Source organism: Arvicanthis niloticus, chromosome 24 (assembly GCF_011762505.2).
Source record: "Arvicanthis niloticus isolate mArvNil1 chromosome 24, mArvNil1.pat.X, whole genome shotgun sequence".
NCBI classification, from domain to species: Eukaryota; Metazoa; Chordata; class Mammalia; order Rodentia; family Muridae; genus Arvicanthis; species Arvicanthis niloticus.
Genome location: NC_133432.1, coordinates 827366 through 843979, shown reverse-complemented (window position 1 = coordinate 843979; position 16614 = coordinate 827366). Strand labels below are relative to the sequence as shown.

The 16614-nt window shown below is 41.9% G+C and overlaps 1 protein-coding gene across 3 annotated transcripts in view; it reads right to left on the bottom strand.

The window, feature by feature from the left end:
- Positions 1-868: 868 nt before the first annotated feature.
- The window catches only part of Chfr (checkpoint with forkhead and ring finger domains), a 35552-nt gene continuing 19806 nt past the window's right edge, over positions 869-16614 (bottom strand). For 2 of the 3 annotated variants that reach the window (XM_076922315.1, XM_076922318.1), the window contains 7 exons: positions 16063-16182; positions 14155-14238; positions 11185-11255; positions 9878-9965; positions 5725-5832; positions 4623-4695; positions 869-2008 (listed from right to left, as the gene is read on the bottom strand). In XM_076922315.1, the coding sequence (XP_076778430.1) occupies positions 1966-2008; positions 4623-4695; positions 5725-5832; positions 9878-9965; positions 11185-11255; positions 14155-14238; positions 16063-16182 (587 nt within the window). In that variant the 3' untranslated portion in view covers positions 869-1965. The remainder of the gene's footprint in view (positions 2009-4622; positions 4696-5724; positions 5833-9877; positions 9966-11184; positions 11256-14154; positions 14239-16062; positions 16183-16614) is intronic. The other variant, XM_076922316.1, reaches the window with a different exon arrangement.

Sequence of the window (16614 nt, the reverse complement as noted above, 5' to 3'; positions counted from 1 at the left end):
GGTTTAACTGAGAATAACCTTGAGTGTAGGCTACACCATCCCATGGGCTGGGTCTTCAACATGAACAGAATACAAAGAGAAAGCTGTGCGCCAGCATTCATGTCTCCCTGCTTTCTGACTGCAGATTCCATGTGATAAGCTACTTCACATGTCCAACAACATGCCTTTCCCAGTACAGTTGGGACTGTACTTTCAAACTAGGAACCAAAATAAGCCCTTCCTTATTTCACATACCAACAAGAAAAGTAACTAATATAGAATCTAGAGAAAGGGAGTTCAGATGATCATAAAGACACTGCCTGAGTCCCACAAGCCCGCCTCTATAAGCAGCTCACTCAAACTATAATCAGGAATGCTCACCAAGGCCCAAAGTCCTCATGCTAGAGCCTGACATGCAGGCATTGCTCTCTCCACCTGTGTTGATCAGAAACTCTGTGGAGTCCCTTCAGCCCCTCTGAAGTGACTCTTAGGCAGTATGCTTTCTTAAAGAACTGAGGATTAAGTGACTCCCAAGGAGCTTGATGCCTTGGTGCTGATGCCCCAGGTTCTTCCCTTTGGAATAGGATCCTGTAGACCTGAGTACAGGGGCCAGGGATTAAATACAAAGCACTGGAGCTTAAGGTGCAGATAACACATTCAACACTGCCCAGGTCTGAAAATAAAGATACTGTCTTATGCCATGTTCAGAGACACTCAGGTTTTGAGCTCAAACATCCCGTTGGCTCACCTCTGGACATTACCTGCTGGTGAAGCCACCAGATTGACTAGCAGGCAATAAAGTAAATATTAAGAGTAGAGAACAATTAGTGGTGCCTGTCTGCATTAGCATGGAGCATGTGGCACCTCACATATGAATACGACACAAGAAGAGAAACAAACACAGCTCATTTATTAGAATCAAAAAAGAGAACCATCTCCCACAAACACAGAGTACTGCCTCTCAGTCTACATCAAGAGCAAGACAACAGTTGAAAATTGTATTCCTGAGAAGCAAAAAGTTACCAGTTTGCAAACAAATATAACAGGTGATTTCAATAAAAGATTAAAAAAAAGTTTTAAAAAACCTAAAAACAAAATTTCAAGTATTATTCCAGATGACGTGGCAAACCTAATGTACCAGATCAGGGCTTGGAAAGCAAAGGCCCTGTCAGTCTGGAGCCATCTGGAGTTTCAGCAGGGAGTTGCTCTCAGGGACTGAAGGGCTAAGGGCAGAGGCTGAGGGCTTGGCCGGCTGGACAAGAGGCATTGGCCAGCCCTAAGTCAAGGACCTGGATACTCAAGACATCCTCCCCAGAATTAGCAGTTTTGGACATTTGATAATTTTTTTTAAATAAACAGAAACATATGCTCATTCTTCCAAATATCAGGCTATTCCTAATTTTAGTCAATTTGTAAATTATAAATTATAGTGTTTGTGCTACAGTTTTTAATATTTAAATCTTATTAGAAGATAAGCACCAAACTTATTAAAATAAAAAATATACAAAAGGCTGTGTCTTTCCAGACAGAAGAATATCCTATATATCCCTGGAGGATGTAAACTTATGCTTCCTTTCCTTCTGGAGAATGCGTCTGACATGTCTGACAGCTTTTCCCACAAACTTTTCCATTTTAACTGTAGTCAAGGTACAAGGTAGAAAAGATACAAAAGTATAAACCTGCACTGCCACTGCCTCACCACACAGGAGGGGAGAGCTGTCTAGTGGCAGAGAGATCTCAGTCTACTGATCCTCTTGCACTGACTAAAAGGCCATTGTGGCCAGCAGGCCTCCCAGGTTAGCGGAGCATTTGGTACGTGTGTCACTGAAGATAAAGTCCTACAAAGGGAAAAACCACACCAGAATGCCTGACCAGACACCCCAGTGCTGCTGCTTAGTTAGGGAGAGCCGTTTGTAAGGGGCATTTTAAAACACAGTATCATTGCCTCCTGTGCTCTGTAACTGTTTCGTGTGTCTCCTCCAATATTCAGTTCTTGAACCTTGTTTGCTCACAGATGTGATTGAATTTCCTGCAGAGAAAACATCAAAGACTATTCAAATTGTGAAACTGCACACTGTAATTGCCACATAAGAACATGTGTGAACCATGCGAACCCACTCAACAATTTTTATGCTTAAAAAAAAAAAAGATTGTGTTTTTTTAAATTGTAAATTGGTGTGTATTTATATGTGTCTGTGTATGAGTACATGCCATGTGTGTAGAGGTGACCAGTGTGGCCCAAAGAGGGAATCAAATCCCCTGGAGCTGGAATTATAGATGGTTGTATGCTATTTGACATGGGTGCTGGGAGCCAAACTAAGTTGTCTAGAATAATGGCAAATGCTTTTAACCACTGTGTCATCTCTCCAGCTCCACTAAGTATTTCTTTTTTTCTCTCTTTTTAAATTTTAAAATGAAAATAAAAACACTATGATAAGTTATCATAGAACAAGAGCTGTGCCTCCTTAGTGTATGCCTCTGCCTGCACTTCAGCCAGCAAGGTGGAGACAGACAGATCCTGAGGTAACAGGGGCAATATTCCTCTCTCCACAGACCAGGAGCAACACTGGAGATAAATGCAGAAAGTGGCACCTGTCTTTGCTACTCACATCCATATGACAATGAACAAAGGTGGACAGGTGATCAAATGTCCCCCACCCTTTTTTTAAGACTTATTTTTATTATTTTTAGTTGTATGTATGTGTCTGTCTGGAGGTATGCACACCTGCATTTGGGTTCTTTAAGAGGCTACCAGTGTCTAACCCTCTGACAAGAGGGGAACGGGTGGGTACCAATGCCCAGTGCAAGTGCTGGAGACCGAACTCAGATCCTCTGCAGCATGCACTCCTTTGTTTACCTGCTTGCTTGCATTTTTGTTTTTCAGGACAGAGTTTCTCTGGGTAGCCCTGGCTGTCCTGGAACTCGCTCTGTAGACCAGGCTGGCCTTGCATCCACAGAGATTCACCTTTGCCACCTGAGAGCTAGGATTAAAGGTGTGTGCCACCAGTGCCAGATTATAGCATGCACTCTTAAATTCGGAGCCATCTCTACAACCTAAAGTTTCCTTTCTTGAAACAGATGGTGTCTGCTGTTCATGCTGAAGCACAGTGCAAGGTTTCATGCCACAAAACTACCCGCTAAGAACTCATCTCTAGAGCTCGATGTGGTGATGCACGCTTTTAATCCCAGCACTTGAAGTCAGAGGCAAGTAGATCTCTGTGAGTTAAGAGGCCAGCCTGGTCTACAAAGTGAGTCCAGGACAGGCAGGGCTATACAGAGAAAAACCTGTCTCAAAAAACAAAACAACCCCCCCCCCAAAAAAAAAAAAAAACCCCAGTCATCTCTATTCTTATTTCTTACAGTGTGGGCAACAGCCCCAATGCCTTAATCTGAACCAAAAATTAAGTACTAGCCAATAAATTAACTGGCAGAGGACCATGGCACTGTTTTAAAAACAGGAGCAGAAAGATTGGTGCTAGGGCCGGGCAGTGGTGGCGCACGCCTTTAATCCCAGCACTTGGGAGGCAGAGGCAGGCAGATTTCTGAGTTCCAGGCCAGCCTGGTCTACAGAGTGAGTTCCAGGACAGCCAGGGCTACACAGAGAAACCTTGTCTCAAAAAACAAAACAAAACAACAACAACAACAAAAAAAAAAAAAAAAAGAAAAAGAAAGAAAGAAAGAAAGAAAGAAAGAAAGAAAGAAAGAAAGAAAGAAAGATTGGTGCTGCATACTGACTCTGATTTCATAAGGCAATGCAGATGTTGCTGTGAACAGCACTTGAAGACTATGTTGAAGACACCCACGGTGGGGACTGTGATGGTCTGAATATGCTTGACCCAGAGAGTAGCATATTAGGAGGTGTGGCCTTCTTGGAGGAAGTTTGTCATTGTGGACGTGGGCTTTAAGACCCTCATCCTAGCTCCCTGGAAGTCTTAGCAACCTTCAGATGAAGATGTAGAACTCTCAGCTCCTCCTGCACCATGCCTACCTGGATGCTGCTATGCTACGGCCTTGATGAGAATTGACTGAACCTCTGAACCTGTAAGCCAGCCCCAGTTAAATGTTGCCTTGGTCATAGCATCTGTTCACAGCAGTAAAACCCTAACAAAGACAGGAGGGGCTAAGTTACAACAACCTCCACACATACAATATGAAGAAAAACCAGGTGTTACTCTATCACACACACTGGACCAGTAACTTGGGAGACATGTGCTTAGAACACAGCTGTTGGCCCAGAGAGAGCTCGCTCGCACTAGAATCTGCCTGTTGGCTCAGGAAGCTGTCAGGCAAGGCATAAAGTGACTTACCCATGAAGACACAGATAAAAGATAGAGGAGGCTACTTGCAGAGAAGCCATTTAGGAAACACAGTAACAAGAGCACAATTTCTATTTGAAAACACTATTTTACATACTGCATGATTTTATAGAAGTATCTGGATTAAATTAGCATACATATGTGTATTTGGGGGATGGCGTAGGATTCTGAGAACTGAAGACAGAACTTTGCACTCTATACTGAAGTACACCTAAAGTCCCCAAATTAGTGCATTTTTTTTTTTTTAGCATGTAACTTATATTACTGTTGTCTTCCCAAGCTCTGAGCCTGAAAGGCGTGCAGTTGACCCAAATGTTCCCCACTCACATTGCATGGTGAGCCTTCACCTGAGTGCGACAGTTACGGCCCCAGTAGCAATCAGGACGGGATGTTACGGTCACTGGAAAAGAGAAATACATGTCTACATTACATGTATCATATACCTCTCATGTAGCTAAATGAATTTAATTGTACATACAAGGAAACTGTCTGAACACAAAGCATCTTTGTCGCTCTGTGTGTGTTCACATAGGCGCAAGTGTGTGTGTACAAATGTATGGATGTCGGGCGTCATTGACCTTGAATTTTTTTTTTTTTTTTTTTTTTTTTTTTTTGGAGACACCGTTTTTCACTAGCCTGGGACTTGCCAATCAGGCTAAGCTAGGAATCTGCTTGCTTGTGCCTCCCTGGTTCTGGAGTTATAAGCTGCTGCTGCTTCTGTGAACTTGCCCTACAAACCTGGCTGGACTTGAACTCAGATGTCCCCCTGCCTATACCTCCCAGGTACTGGGATTAAAGGTGTGTGCTACCACCTCCCAGCTGCCTTCTTTGTTTTTAAAACAGGTTTATTTATTTTCTGTGTATTAATGCTTTGCCTGCATGTACATAAGTATACTGTGTATGTGCTTGGTGACCACGAAGGCCAGAAAAAGGTGCCAGATAAGCTGCCACGTTGGTTCGTGGAACTGAACCTGGGGCCTCAGTAAGACCCACATAACGTCCTCTTCCTCCTCCTTCTCTTCTTCTTCCTCCTCCTCCCTTTCCTTCTTCTTCTTTTTTTAAAATAAAACATGAAGACTGAACTAGGTCTTCACACCAGCACAGCAAGCCCTTTACTAAGCTCTCATGCTAGCTTACATCTTGTCTCTCCTGATGATCAGTTTTCATAGACCATGTCAAGATTGCCAGACAAGAAAAACAAATCTATCTGAAAACCAAGTGAAGGAAACGTATCACTGCAGTGATATCTATAACGTCTTTATGTGTCTTGACCAAGTCTGAAAAGCAAATGCAACCTCAGCCATCCTATGTGCCTATCTTCTGACTACAACTTCTGCTAAGTATGGAGTATAATGCCATACTAAGTGCCACCCGTTAGAATTGAGTAGTGACACCAGTACAGACAGAAATGGCTTTGTAGGCTCCTTACCTGGCAACTCAGAAGCAGGAATGTTCTGACGATACTGGTAGGTCAGCTCTCGGAAGCTACGCAGACCACAGCAGTAACATAGCACAGTATTTCCAGTGATTCTGTAATCTGGGGGGAACATAGCTATATCTGGACACAGCCATTTATCAAGCAATGTCATTTTCTAACACCAAAATAGACACGATACAAACTAGTAGGAAACTAATGCACTAATCCAATGGATTAGACATTTGGAAAATAGTCCCCAAACTAATCCAAATACCAATTTAGCTGGATTTTTTTCAAGATTTATTTTTATTTTATCAGTGTTTATGTACATGAATGTCTGTGCACCATATGTGTGCAGTACCTGCAAAAATCAGAAGAGGCACTGGATCCTCTGGAACCAGAGATACAGAGCCACCATGTAGGTGCTGGGAACCCTGGTCCTCTCTAAGAGCAACAAATGTTCATAGCTACTGAACCATCTCTCCAACTCCATTAGTTTAGTTTTTAATAGCAAAATAATCACCTGTGGATTAAAATTTTTAAATATTTAAACCCTCCCCCCAAATTTTAAGATTGGAGAGAGTATTTCTCTTATACTAAAGTTAATTAAATTATAATTCCTTATCTGAAACACATGGGTCAGAGATATTTAATATGGTTAGTTATTCCTTATCTAGAACATGTAGGTCAGAGGTATAGAGGTATTCTGGCTTAGACTGATTTTTCAGAATTGGACATATTTGTGTATATGTTCCCAAGGATTAAAATAAGGTATGTGTATAAGTGTTTTGCCTGCATGTGTACCACATGTGTAGTTAGTACTTGCAGGAGTCAGAAGACACTGAATTCCATGGAAATGGAATTATGGATAGCTGCAAACTATTATATGGGTTTGGGGAACCAAATTTGGATCTTATGTAAGAGCAGTCAGTACTTTTTTTTTTTTTTTTTTGGTTTTTCGAGACAAGGTTTCTCTGTGTAGCTCTGGCTGTCCTGGAACTCACTCTGTAGACCAGGCTGGCCTCGAACTCAGAAATCCGCCTGTCTCTGCCTCCCAAGTGCTGGGATTAAAGGCGTGCGCCACCACCGCCTGGCCAGTCAGTACTCTTAACTGCTGGGTCATCTCTCCAGCTTCCCTACATGTTTTTTGAGATAGGACCAGGCTGATGTTCAACTCAGATAGATCTATCTGCCTCTGTTTCCCCAGTACTGAAATTAAGGGTATATGGCACCATCCCTGGTGATTTCTGTAAATGTAATGAGAACTGGAGGACCCAATTCTCACCACAGAATCATTTAGATTTTCTGCACATCTCATACATATTACCTGAAGATGATTTTATACAGTGACCCATCACCACAGGTCTGGTATAGACAGAATTTTTCTGGTGGTGTCATGTCCTTGGCAATGTTACAGTATTGAAGGCATTTTCAAACTTGGGATGCTAAACCTACCCGTGTTCAGAGTGAAAATCACATACAAGAAATGACTTGTAAATACGATTACCTACAATTTAAAATCTGAAATGGAAATTCAAAACATATAAACTGTGAAGTAGTAATGCTACAGTAAGAACCTATCTACAACACAAAGGGTAGTACTACACACTCTAACAAAGACAATGTCACTGCTGCCAAAGGACACCCCACACACACCACCAAAGAGCCTTCATGAAGTCCAGGACCATAAATAAGCAGGTATAGATGCAGAAAGGCCTTCAATTTTGTGAACACACAAGGCATTCAAAGAATAAGTCACTGTCAGCTTCTCTCATATTCACAAAATTAAATGCCAAATGCAAAGCCAAAAGGCAGGCGATGCCTCAGACATGAAGGGGAACCTGCACAAACTTGGGAGGGTTGTGTGTTGCAGCAAAGACTGAGCTGTACGTACCAGTCATAAAAAAAAATCCCCACTACTTATTCTAAAGTGAAAACGTCTAGGTGTACAGCACTGCATGTTTAACAGCTGCGGCATTAATGCAGTGGAAAGTGAGAAAGAAATATCATTTAATGAAGTAGCTAAATAAGTTATGAGATGAGAATTCAATGGAGAGCTGGCAATGTAGCTGAGTTGGTACAATGCCTGCTTAAGGCCCTGGGTTTGATCCTTAACACTGTATAAAGCTGGAATGGGAGGTGGAAATTAGAAGTTCAAGGTCAGCCCTGGTTGTACAGCAAGTCTGAGTCTCATCAGGGTCATGCTTATTTTCTTTAAGCCTGTCCCTCTCCATGACTCTATTTAGTCCAGCAGTAGAGTATACACAAGAACCCCAGCCAGTTTCCACTACCTCAAAAACCATGGCTGGAGTGTTCTGGCTGAAGGGAGTGTTCGATACATGCTGAGCACAGACAGTGCCTTCAATAGTAGGACACGTCTGCAATGTACCTGCAAATGGGGCTACATTTTTTAAGAGCTTGGACACACATGAAAACACTATTTCCACTTTGTTTTATTCTTTGTTTATGATTTCCAATGCTTGGGACAAAACCCAGGGAGGGCCTCACAAATGCTAGGTAAGCAGTGTGTATGTAAGCACTACCCCAGGCCACTCAGCCAGTGGCTTAGCTGTGGGATTTCAAGTCAGTTTTACTTTATCCTATGTTCTTCCAAAAGATTACTTGTATTTTCCTTTTTGGTTGTTTGAGACAGGGTCTCTCTGCAAAGCCCTAGCTATGTAGACTAGGCTGGCCATCTGGCCTCATACTCACAGAGATCTTCCCACTTCTGACTCTTGAGTGCTGGGATTATAGGTGTGCACTACCATGTCCAGTCTTTTCTCCCCAACCCCCTTTCTTTCTTTTATGTGAGTACACTGTAGCTGTCTTCAGACACACCAGAAGAGGGCATCAGTTCCCATTGCAGATGGTTGTGAGCCACCGTGTGGCTGCTGGGAGTTGACCTCAGAACATCTGGAAGAGCAGTCGTTGCTCTTAACCAATGTGCCATCTCTCCAGCACTCAGCTCTTTCTCTCTCTCTCTCTCTCTCTCTCTCTCTCTCTCTCTCTCTCTCTCTCTCCTTCCTTCCTTCCTTCCTTCTTTCTTTCTTTCTTTCTTTCTTTCTTTCTTTCTTTCTTTCTTTTTCTTTTTTAAGTATTTATTTTATTTATAGTTGTGTCAGAGTATATACCCACATGGAGGCCAGTAGAGGACGCCAAACCCCCTGCAGCTAGACTGACAGGTGACCGTGACCGTGTACCATAAGTGGGTGCTGGGTTTTGTCTGAGTGTACTGGAAGAACAGGAAGCCATTCATATTTTCTGTATGAGTTATTCCTATTACAATACAAAATCAAGAAATCCAAGGTGTTCTTAGAAGTCGGATGGGATGCCACAACAGAACATAATCACCAGAAAGAAATAACTAAAGGGATTTTAAGCAAATTGCTCACATTTCTATTAATAAACATTTAAGTCTTAGAAAAAAAAAAAAAAACTGTTACAATTTCTATAGCCTCCCATACCATGTACTCCTCAGGGAGAAAGCACAGTACCCAACTTTATCTGCCAACTCAGTGCAGACAAGTTAAGTGACAAAGTTGTGGAGGCTCCCTTAGCCACGCTCCCTTAGCCACGCTCCCATCCTTACTTAATAGGGAGAGAAGGTGCTAAAACATGATATACAAGTTTCAAGTGCACCAAGTTTTTTAAAAAACAAGTTTTTAAAACATCAAGTGATTAGGTACGGGGCTGGAGAGATGGCGCAGGAGTTAAGAACACTGACTGCTCTTTCAGTGGACTTGAGTTCAATTCTCAGCAACCACATGGTGGCTCACAACCATCTGTCATGGGATTTGATGTCTTCTTCTGGTGTGTCTGAGGACAGCGACAGTGTACTTATATGCATAAAATAAATAAATCTTTTTTTAAAAAGTGATTCGACAGGTATGGCAGCTCACGCCTGTCATCCCAGCACTAGTGAGGAAGACAGGAGGATCAGGAGTTCAGGGACAGCCTAGGCTATACTGTGGGACTCTGTCAAAACAAAACATTAGTATCTAGACCCTCCTCCATCTTCTTAGGAAGGGTCAAAGACATAAATCTATAGTAATACAGACAGGTAATACTGTCAAGTGTGGCCTGCCAAGATCTTACCACTGTATAAGAAACTAAGACACCCTTAAAAATTCATTTTTAAGAACAGAGCTAGCTAAACATTGCTTACCAGACAGTATAAATACACCCCGCTGTAGAGCCAGGAGACTCTCCGTTAACATATTTTTCCATGTCAGACCCCTGTTTGCCAGGTAATTCTGTGATGGGAAAAAGGTTGAAAAGAAATTCCAGTTTAGACGAATCATTCAACTAGTAAGGGGATACTTCATAAAAGGCTGGGAAGGTAGACAAAGCCAGAACACAGCTGTCCTTGAATGGCATTTGCGAAGAGCCAGTGGATAAACTACAGTCAATTCCCTCATAGGTTTCACAAGTTCTTTGCCAAGAGGCTCTTTTGCTTCTGGACCTGAAGAAGAGTCACGATTCTCTCAAAAAATTCCACAAAGGCCTTCACAGCACAAGAACAGATAAGACACTGAAGGGGGGAAGGAAAACAGTGAGCTTTAACATTAAATACTATTAAAAGGGACAGAGAAATAAGAAAACAGACTGTTAAGTCAGTGTTGCTTCTAACATACATCAAATCAAATCATTAAATCGCCAACATCTGCTTTTTGTGAACAACATACCAGATCCCTCTTCCCTGATTTTCTGAAGAGTCAGACATATGCCTTTGAGAAGGGACAATCTCCAATGTCTGCTTAGATCCTGCCTGGCCTATATAAGCTACGGATGACTTACCTCTGGTAGAAGCTAAGTCTCCTTGAATAGAAGCACACTCCAAGGAGAATTTCTCCCTTTTAATCTCTGAGTATTATTAAGTTTCTCCCTTATATACTTGCCCTCCAACCTCCTCACCAAGGGTGACAAGTATAGCTGAATGCTAGGTCTTTCCCTGACACTGTTCAAGGCTATTACTAAAAGGTGTTTTAATACACACAAAAGTAGGGTGTAGTGGTGCTTAGTTAAGTATGTCTGGTGATGTGTTCAAGTAAATGACTGGTCTCAAAGGGAAGCAAAGTTCTCAACAGGAGTGCAGAGGGTGCAGAACTGAATATATTACAGTTCTAAGACCTGTGCTAGCTTCCTCAAACATGGGAAAAAATATTCAGAAAAAGGAGCCAGAGCAAGCCAGGATTTAGAACCCTCTCTGTAAGATGTATTAGCCAATTGCTACAGTCTGACAGCACAATGGACAGACAGGGATTTCCTCATTTTGGAACATATGGAAAACTTGACAAATAGAATCATGGAACTAACTGACTGTACTGGTCAGAAAATACAGTGTGTGTTTTTGACAGTGTACATTTGCAGGCAAATGCTAAAGAGAAAATGTGTGCCCTAACAGAAACCACAAAAGTTATAGGAAAGCTTCACTGTTTTCACTGATCCCCAGGACACGCATGGAGGCGATACCTTCAGGATATCCGATTCATAATTGTTATTATTCAGCACTCCATCCAAGCACTTGTCCCCCAGGTTGAGCTCTGCCAGAGGAAGGAAGAATATTATCTGTTTTATTAAGATGACATATATCTTACCAAACTATTGTTTGCCTGACAGAATAACCAAATCTCTTTCCATCAAAGATTATAAAAAGCTAACAAGGTGTGGAAATGGCTGAGTCAGTAAAATGCCTGCCACACAAGCATGCGGACCTGAGTTTCAATCCCCTGTATGAATATAGAAAAGAAAAGAAAAAAAAAAAAAAAAAAAAAAAAAACAAGCCAAGTGTAGCAGGGCATGTCTGTAACACTAGCATTGGTAGAGGGAAGAGACAAGTGGATCCCTGGAGATTGCTGACCCAACTAGTCCTAGCCAAGTGGTGAGCATTAGGGTTCACTGACTCTGTGTCAAAATAAGGATGATGAAATATAAAATATAATAAATGAAGTCAATGCCCCAACTAGATATTATATACTACCAAAAGCTCCAGTACCAGAAATAGGTTACATCTCTTTAGTCATTAGCTAAAGGACTTCCATAGACCACTCCCAGTCAGTACAGGTTATTGCAAATATTACTGGTTACCTTCCACAATCTGAGGTAAGACCCTATTGCTGAAATCAGCACATACTTATGTCACTAAACATGGAAAAATCAAACTGGTACTCAACCAGACACTTCGCCCCTACTAACCAGCAGTCCAAGTGCTCAAATGCTACCAGAGGCAGAAAGTAATCAACAGTCTCACCCAGCTAAGAACCCCGTGTGCTATAATAGTGACCTGTCTGCAAGACATACCCACTGGTGCAGTAGTGGTACAAGTGTAATGAAAGTAACCAAAGACTTTTTAAAATTAACTTTAAGGCTCTCTCCATGAGATGGAAAGCATACCCGAAACTGTTAATGAGGTCAAGAATCTGGAATAGATAGGTCACAGGCACTACAGGAAAATATTCTACTACAGGAGCATAGCAATAAAATGATTGTTAGTAACATATTATTGTTCCCATAGACCCGCGCATTGCTCAATCCTCTTCAGAGAGGCTTCTTGTTATAGTAGCTGGTAAATTAACATAGAGACCTACTGTTGTGTCTTGACAGACCACATCAGGCCAATACAGTTCCACGTGGGGTTTATTGTGGGGGAAGGGAGCAAAGGTGGTGGCGATGATGAAGGGGAAAGAGAAAAAGAGGTCAGAGGGATCTGCCTTTTATCTGGATTGTGATGTAGCCACTCACAGGTAAAGGTGGGAAGTGAGTCAAGTGGATTCTGGGAATGTATGGTGGTTGCCATGGCCACAGATGTGCGGGTCCCTGTTACCTAGGTGTGATGTCACTGGGTTTGAAGCCGATCTGCCATGCTGGTACCTGATACCAACACCTACAACTGGACTTTTGAGTACTCAGCTCTAAGTGGGATGTCTTTGTCACATTCCTCCCCTCAAGGCTAGGAGGATCAAGGAGGCACAAAGACTGCAAGAGCACAAAGGTGGTGGAAGGCTCTAAGGTAGAAGACTTTTCAGATACAACAGGGCTGATGCACATGTGAACTCACGAAGACTGGGATAGCATGCATAAGACCTGAACAAGTTCAAGCCACACAAATTCCCAGCACTAAGAAGACACAAAGTCTCATTTCTAATCAAGAAGCTATGTGCAAGTGAGAGCTGCTAGGAAAAGGGAATCACTTCTCTCCCATGGAATGATAGTGGGGGCATCATCCACACTAGAGGGGCAGACTTCATACTCAAGAGTTAATTCAGAATGGATTCCATGGGTTGTTTTTTGTCTTTTGTTTTGTTTTGTTTCTTGACACACAGAGAGAATTAATATGAAGTGGGGGTGGTAGTGGGAGATCTGGGACTTGGGAGAGGGGAAAGAATAAGATCAACCTACATTACATGAAAAAAATTAAAAATCAAGAAAATTTAAAAAACAGTATCACTGACAAAAACAAATAAAAAAATTAAAAATTTAAAATGGAGAGCCAAGAAAATGGCTCAACAGGTAAAAGTATTTGCCTCTAAATCTGACAACCTGAGTTCAATCTCTGAGATGCATGTGGTAAGAGAGAATTGACTCCCACAAACTCCTCTGACTTCATATGTGTCATGGCATGTGTGTGCATATATAAAATAAATGAGAAATGAGTACTTCTTTAAAAATAAGGCAGCCTGGTCTACAGAGTGAGTTCCAGGACAGCCAGGGCTACACAGAGAGACCCTGCCTCAAAAAACCAAAATAAGTAAATAAATAAAAAATAAGGCAGGAATCAATAGAGAACAGTCAACGTTGACCTTTGTCCTCTATCTGTACACATGCATGCACACAAAAACTCAAATATACATCTATGCTACATACACAGCACCATCACACTCAAACTAAAATGGAATCTTAAATAGAGAACAGGTAAAATTGATGCCTATCTCACTACTCAAACGGGGTCTACTTCCACTGTAGACTAAACTTGAACTTTTTTTCTTTGACGCAAGATCTCACTATATACACCTGACTGGACTGGAACTCTTATTAGACTAGGCTGGCCTGGAACTTCCAGAGATCCACCTGTCTCTACCTCCCTGAGTGTAGGGATTAAATTATGCAACACCACACAGCTGTTATCTTTGCATTTGTTATCCTCCTGCCTAAGTCTCTGGAAGGCTAGAATTATAGCAGTAGGGTTTTTATGTGAATAAGTAATCTCTCCTGTATAGGAAAACCGGTATTTTTCTTATTTTGTTACTGCTTGCTTTTGAAGCAACATGCATTTGAGACTTTCAAAGTGAGAAACCTCTGTAGTGTAGCAGAAAAGGGTAGGTAATCACTTGATGGCTCACAGAAGCCTCTTTTCTCAGAATATAATTCAACACCACCTGACCCAAATTCACTAAGAGAACTCACAAATGTCAAAGCAACTAAGGGCTGAAGAGTTGACATTACCACAGAATGGGGCCAAGCAGCCAAAGCAGCCAGTCCTCGTGCAGCCCCAGTACAGGTGGCAGAAGGGCTGCAGGCACACTGCACCTATGGAGAGAGGACAGCTGGTCAGCTGAGACCTACAACTGTGCTGCTCTCATACTTGAGGACATTCAGCACCAGACTCAAGACCTCAGCTCTCTTTGAAAACAGTATTTCTAAGGTGTTTTCATGGAAGCAGGGAGCAGAGACAACATGCCAAGTAACACCTGAAATAAAAGGAGATAGAATTATGATAATTCAGAGTTATGTTAAAAATCCTGACCTTAAAGACAGCTTGGTCTCTGACCCCAGCACCCAAACAGCCCTAGTTCACTGTCTCCCCAATCTGAATATGTGATACACTTGAACTAACTGCACATTCACGGCTTCGGAGAACTTTGCTACTGACCATAAATACTGTTTTTACATTATTGTGCTTGCCTTTAATAGAAAAGGTTTTTAATGTTTAATGTTCTCTACAATGCAATTTCGTTGAATATGGTACTAAATAAACCCTAGCTGAAATTCTTACAGGACTCAGTAACTAAATTTTTTAAAGGGAATAATCATTTTGTAAAAGCAATCTCGCCAGGCGGTGGTGGCGCACGCCTTTAATCTCAGCACTTGGGAGGCAGAGGCAGGCGGATTTCTGAGTTCGAGGCCAGCCTGGTCTACAGAGTGAGTTCCAGGACAGCCAGGACTAAACAGAGAAACCCTGTCTCGAAAAACCAAAAAAAAAAAAAAAAAAAAAAGCAATCTCTACAGAATTAGCCAAAAGTAAAGACTGCCCTCTTAGCAAAATTGTAAGAACATAACTTCAGCTGCCACTTACTGATCTGTATTTCTCAGGGTATTTTCAGGACTCTTCCAGGGATTCTTTTCAACATGCCTAGAAGTCGCCTTGGTATGCCGGGACTTGTTAGTGGCATATCCCAGAATGCACATCCCTGCTGAGCTACAGTTTCTGTGCTACACTAAGTCCAGGATAGGAGAACAATCTCCCCAGAAACAGTCTCTGAGCACACAGAACATACTATATCACTGAAGTGGAGAACCTGGACTGTACCAGACATTGTGCCCTTGATATCCAGAAGAGTGGCTCAGGTACTGTAGGAACTTGTTGATGTGGCCACATGAGTTTATATCTTTCTTTATTTAACAGCAGTAATAGTCAAGGAACTTTCAAGTTGAGAAATATTTTTAAAAGGCAATAGATACAAGCAAGCATTTCAAGCAAAAGTAAATTCAAACAGCCATTAAATAAAAATGTTTCTGATGTTTTGCAATGCTAGGAATGAAACCCAGGAGCTTGTATATCCAAACAACTCTTCTACCTCTCAGCTATGTCTCTATCCAAAGACCTTTTTTAATGGTAAGAAATATAAATTAGAAACAAGATATGTCACCTACTAGATTTATAAATAACACATTGTATAATGACTATAGTACTGATAAGACAATGGATATAGATTCAGAACACAGCAGTAGACTCACGCACATGTGGAAAAGTGGTCTCTACAGGGCAGTAGTATAGACTGGTGGGTGTGGTCTCTACAAGGCAGTGGTGTAGACTGGTGGGTGTGGTCTCTACAAGGCAGTGGTGTAGACTGGTGGGTGTGGTCTCTACAAGGCAGTGGTGTTGGTTGGTGGGTGTGGTCTCTACAAGGCAGTGGTGTTGATTGGTGGGTGTGGTCTCTACAGGGCAGTGGTGTTGATTGGTGGTGAAACATAACATGGGATCACATGACTATGGCTCCATGCAGATGGGAAACAATCATCTTTGTCTCATAGCTTACATAAAGTCAATTCCATTTGAAAATCAAGCCATGGAGGATACACAAGAGTGTCTTCCTATTGCAGGGGGCACCTGAGGGAGACTGACATACTCACACTGTTGAGGGGCAACACGGGAATCCTGCTCACGTTCAGCTCTCCGGTCAGGCATAGGCTGGAAGCAGCAGGTGCAGATGGCATGGCTTCCTTGAAGTGGGCACATATAATCCGGGGCTGCTGGAGTACATACATATTTAGGTCAGAGTATGTCTAGATATCAGGTGAAAGACAGCAGACAAAAAATTTACAACTAGAGAGGCAACTATGAAGGACAAAGGAGGAGTGCCAGAACCCAGGAGGAATTCAAACTACTTCCTAAGTGGTCAAATGATATTCTATTTGAAACACAGGAATTCAGGCTGGCTATAGCTCAGTGAATATTCGTCTAGCATTTGAGAATCCTCAGCTTAACCCCCAGCACCAAAAATACACAATGCATGCATGCATACATACACATATATACAAATAAAATTAAAAATAAAAAAAGTAAATGGACTAAGGTAGTTCAAGTCACCTCTAATGCTAGCTACTGGGAGGCTGGGGCAGAAGGTCAAGTTCAAGGCTAGCCTGAGTTATAAATTAAGACCCTGTTTCAAAAAAGCAAAAAGG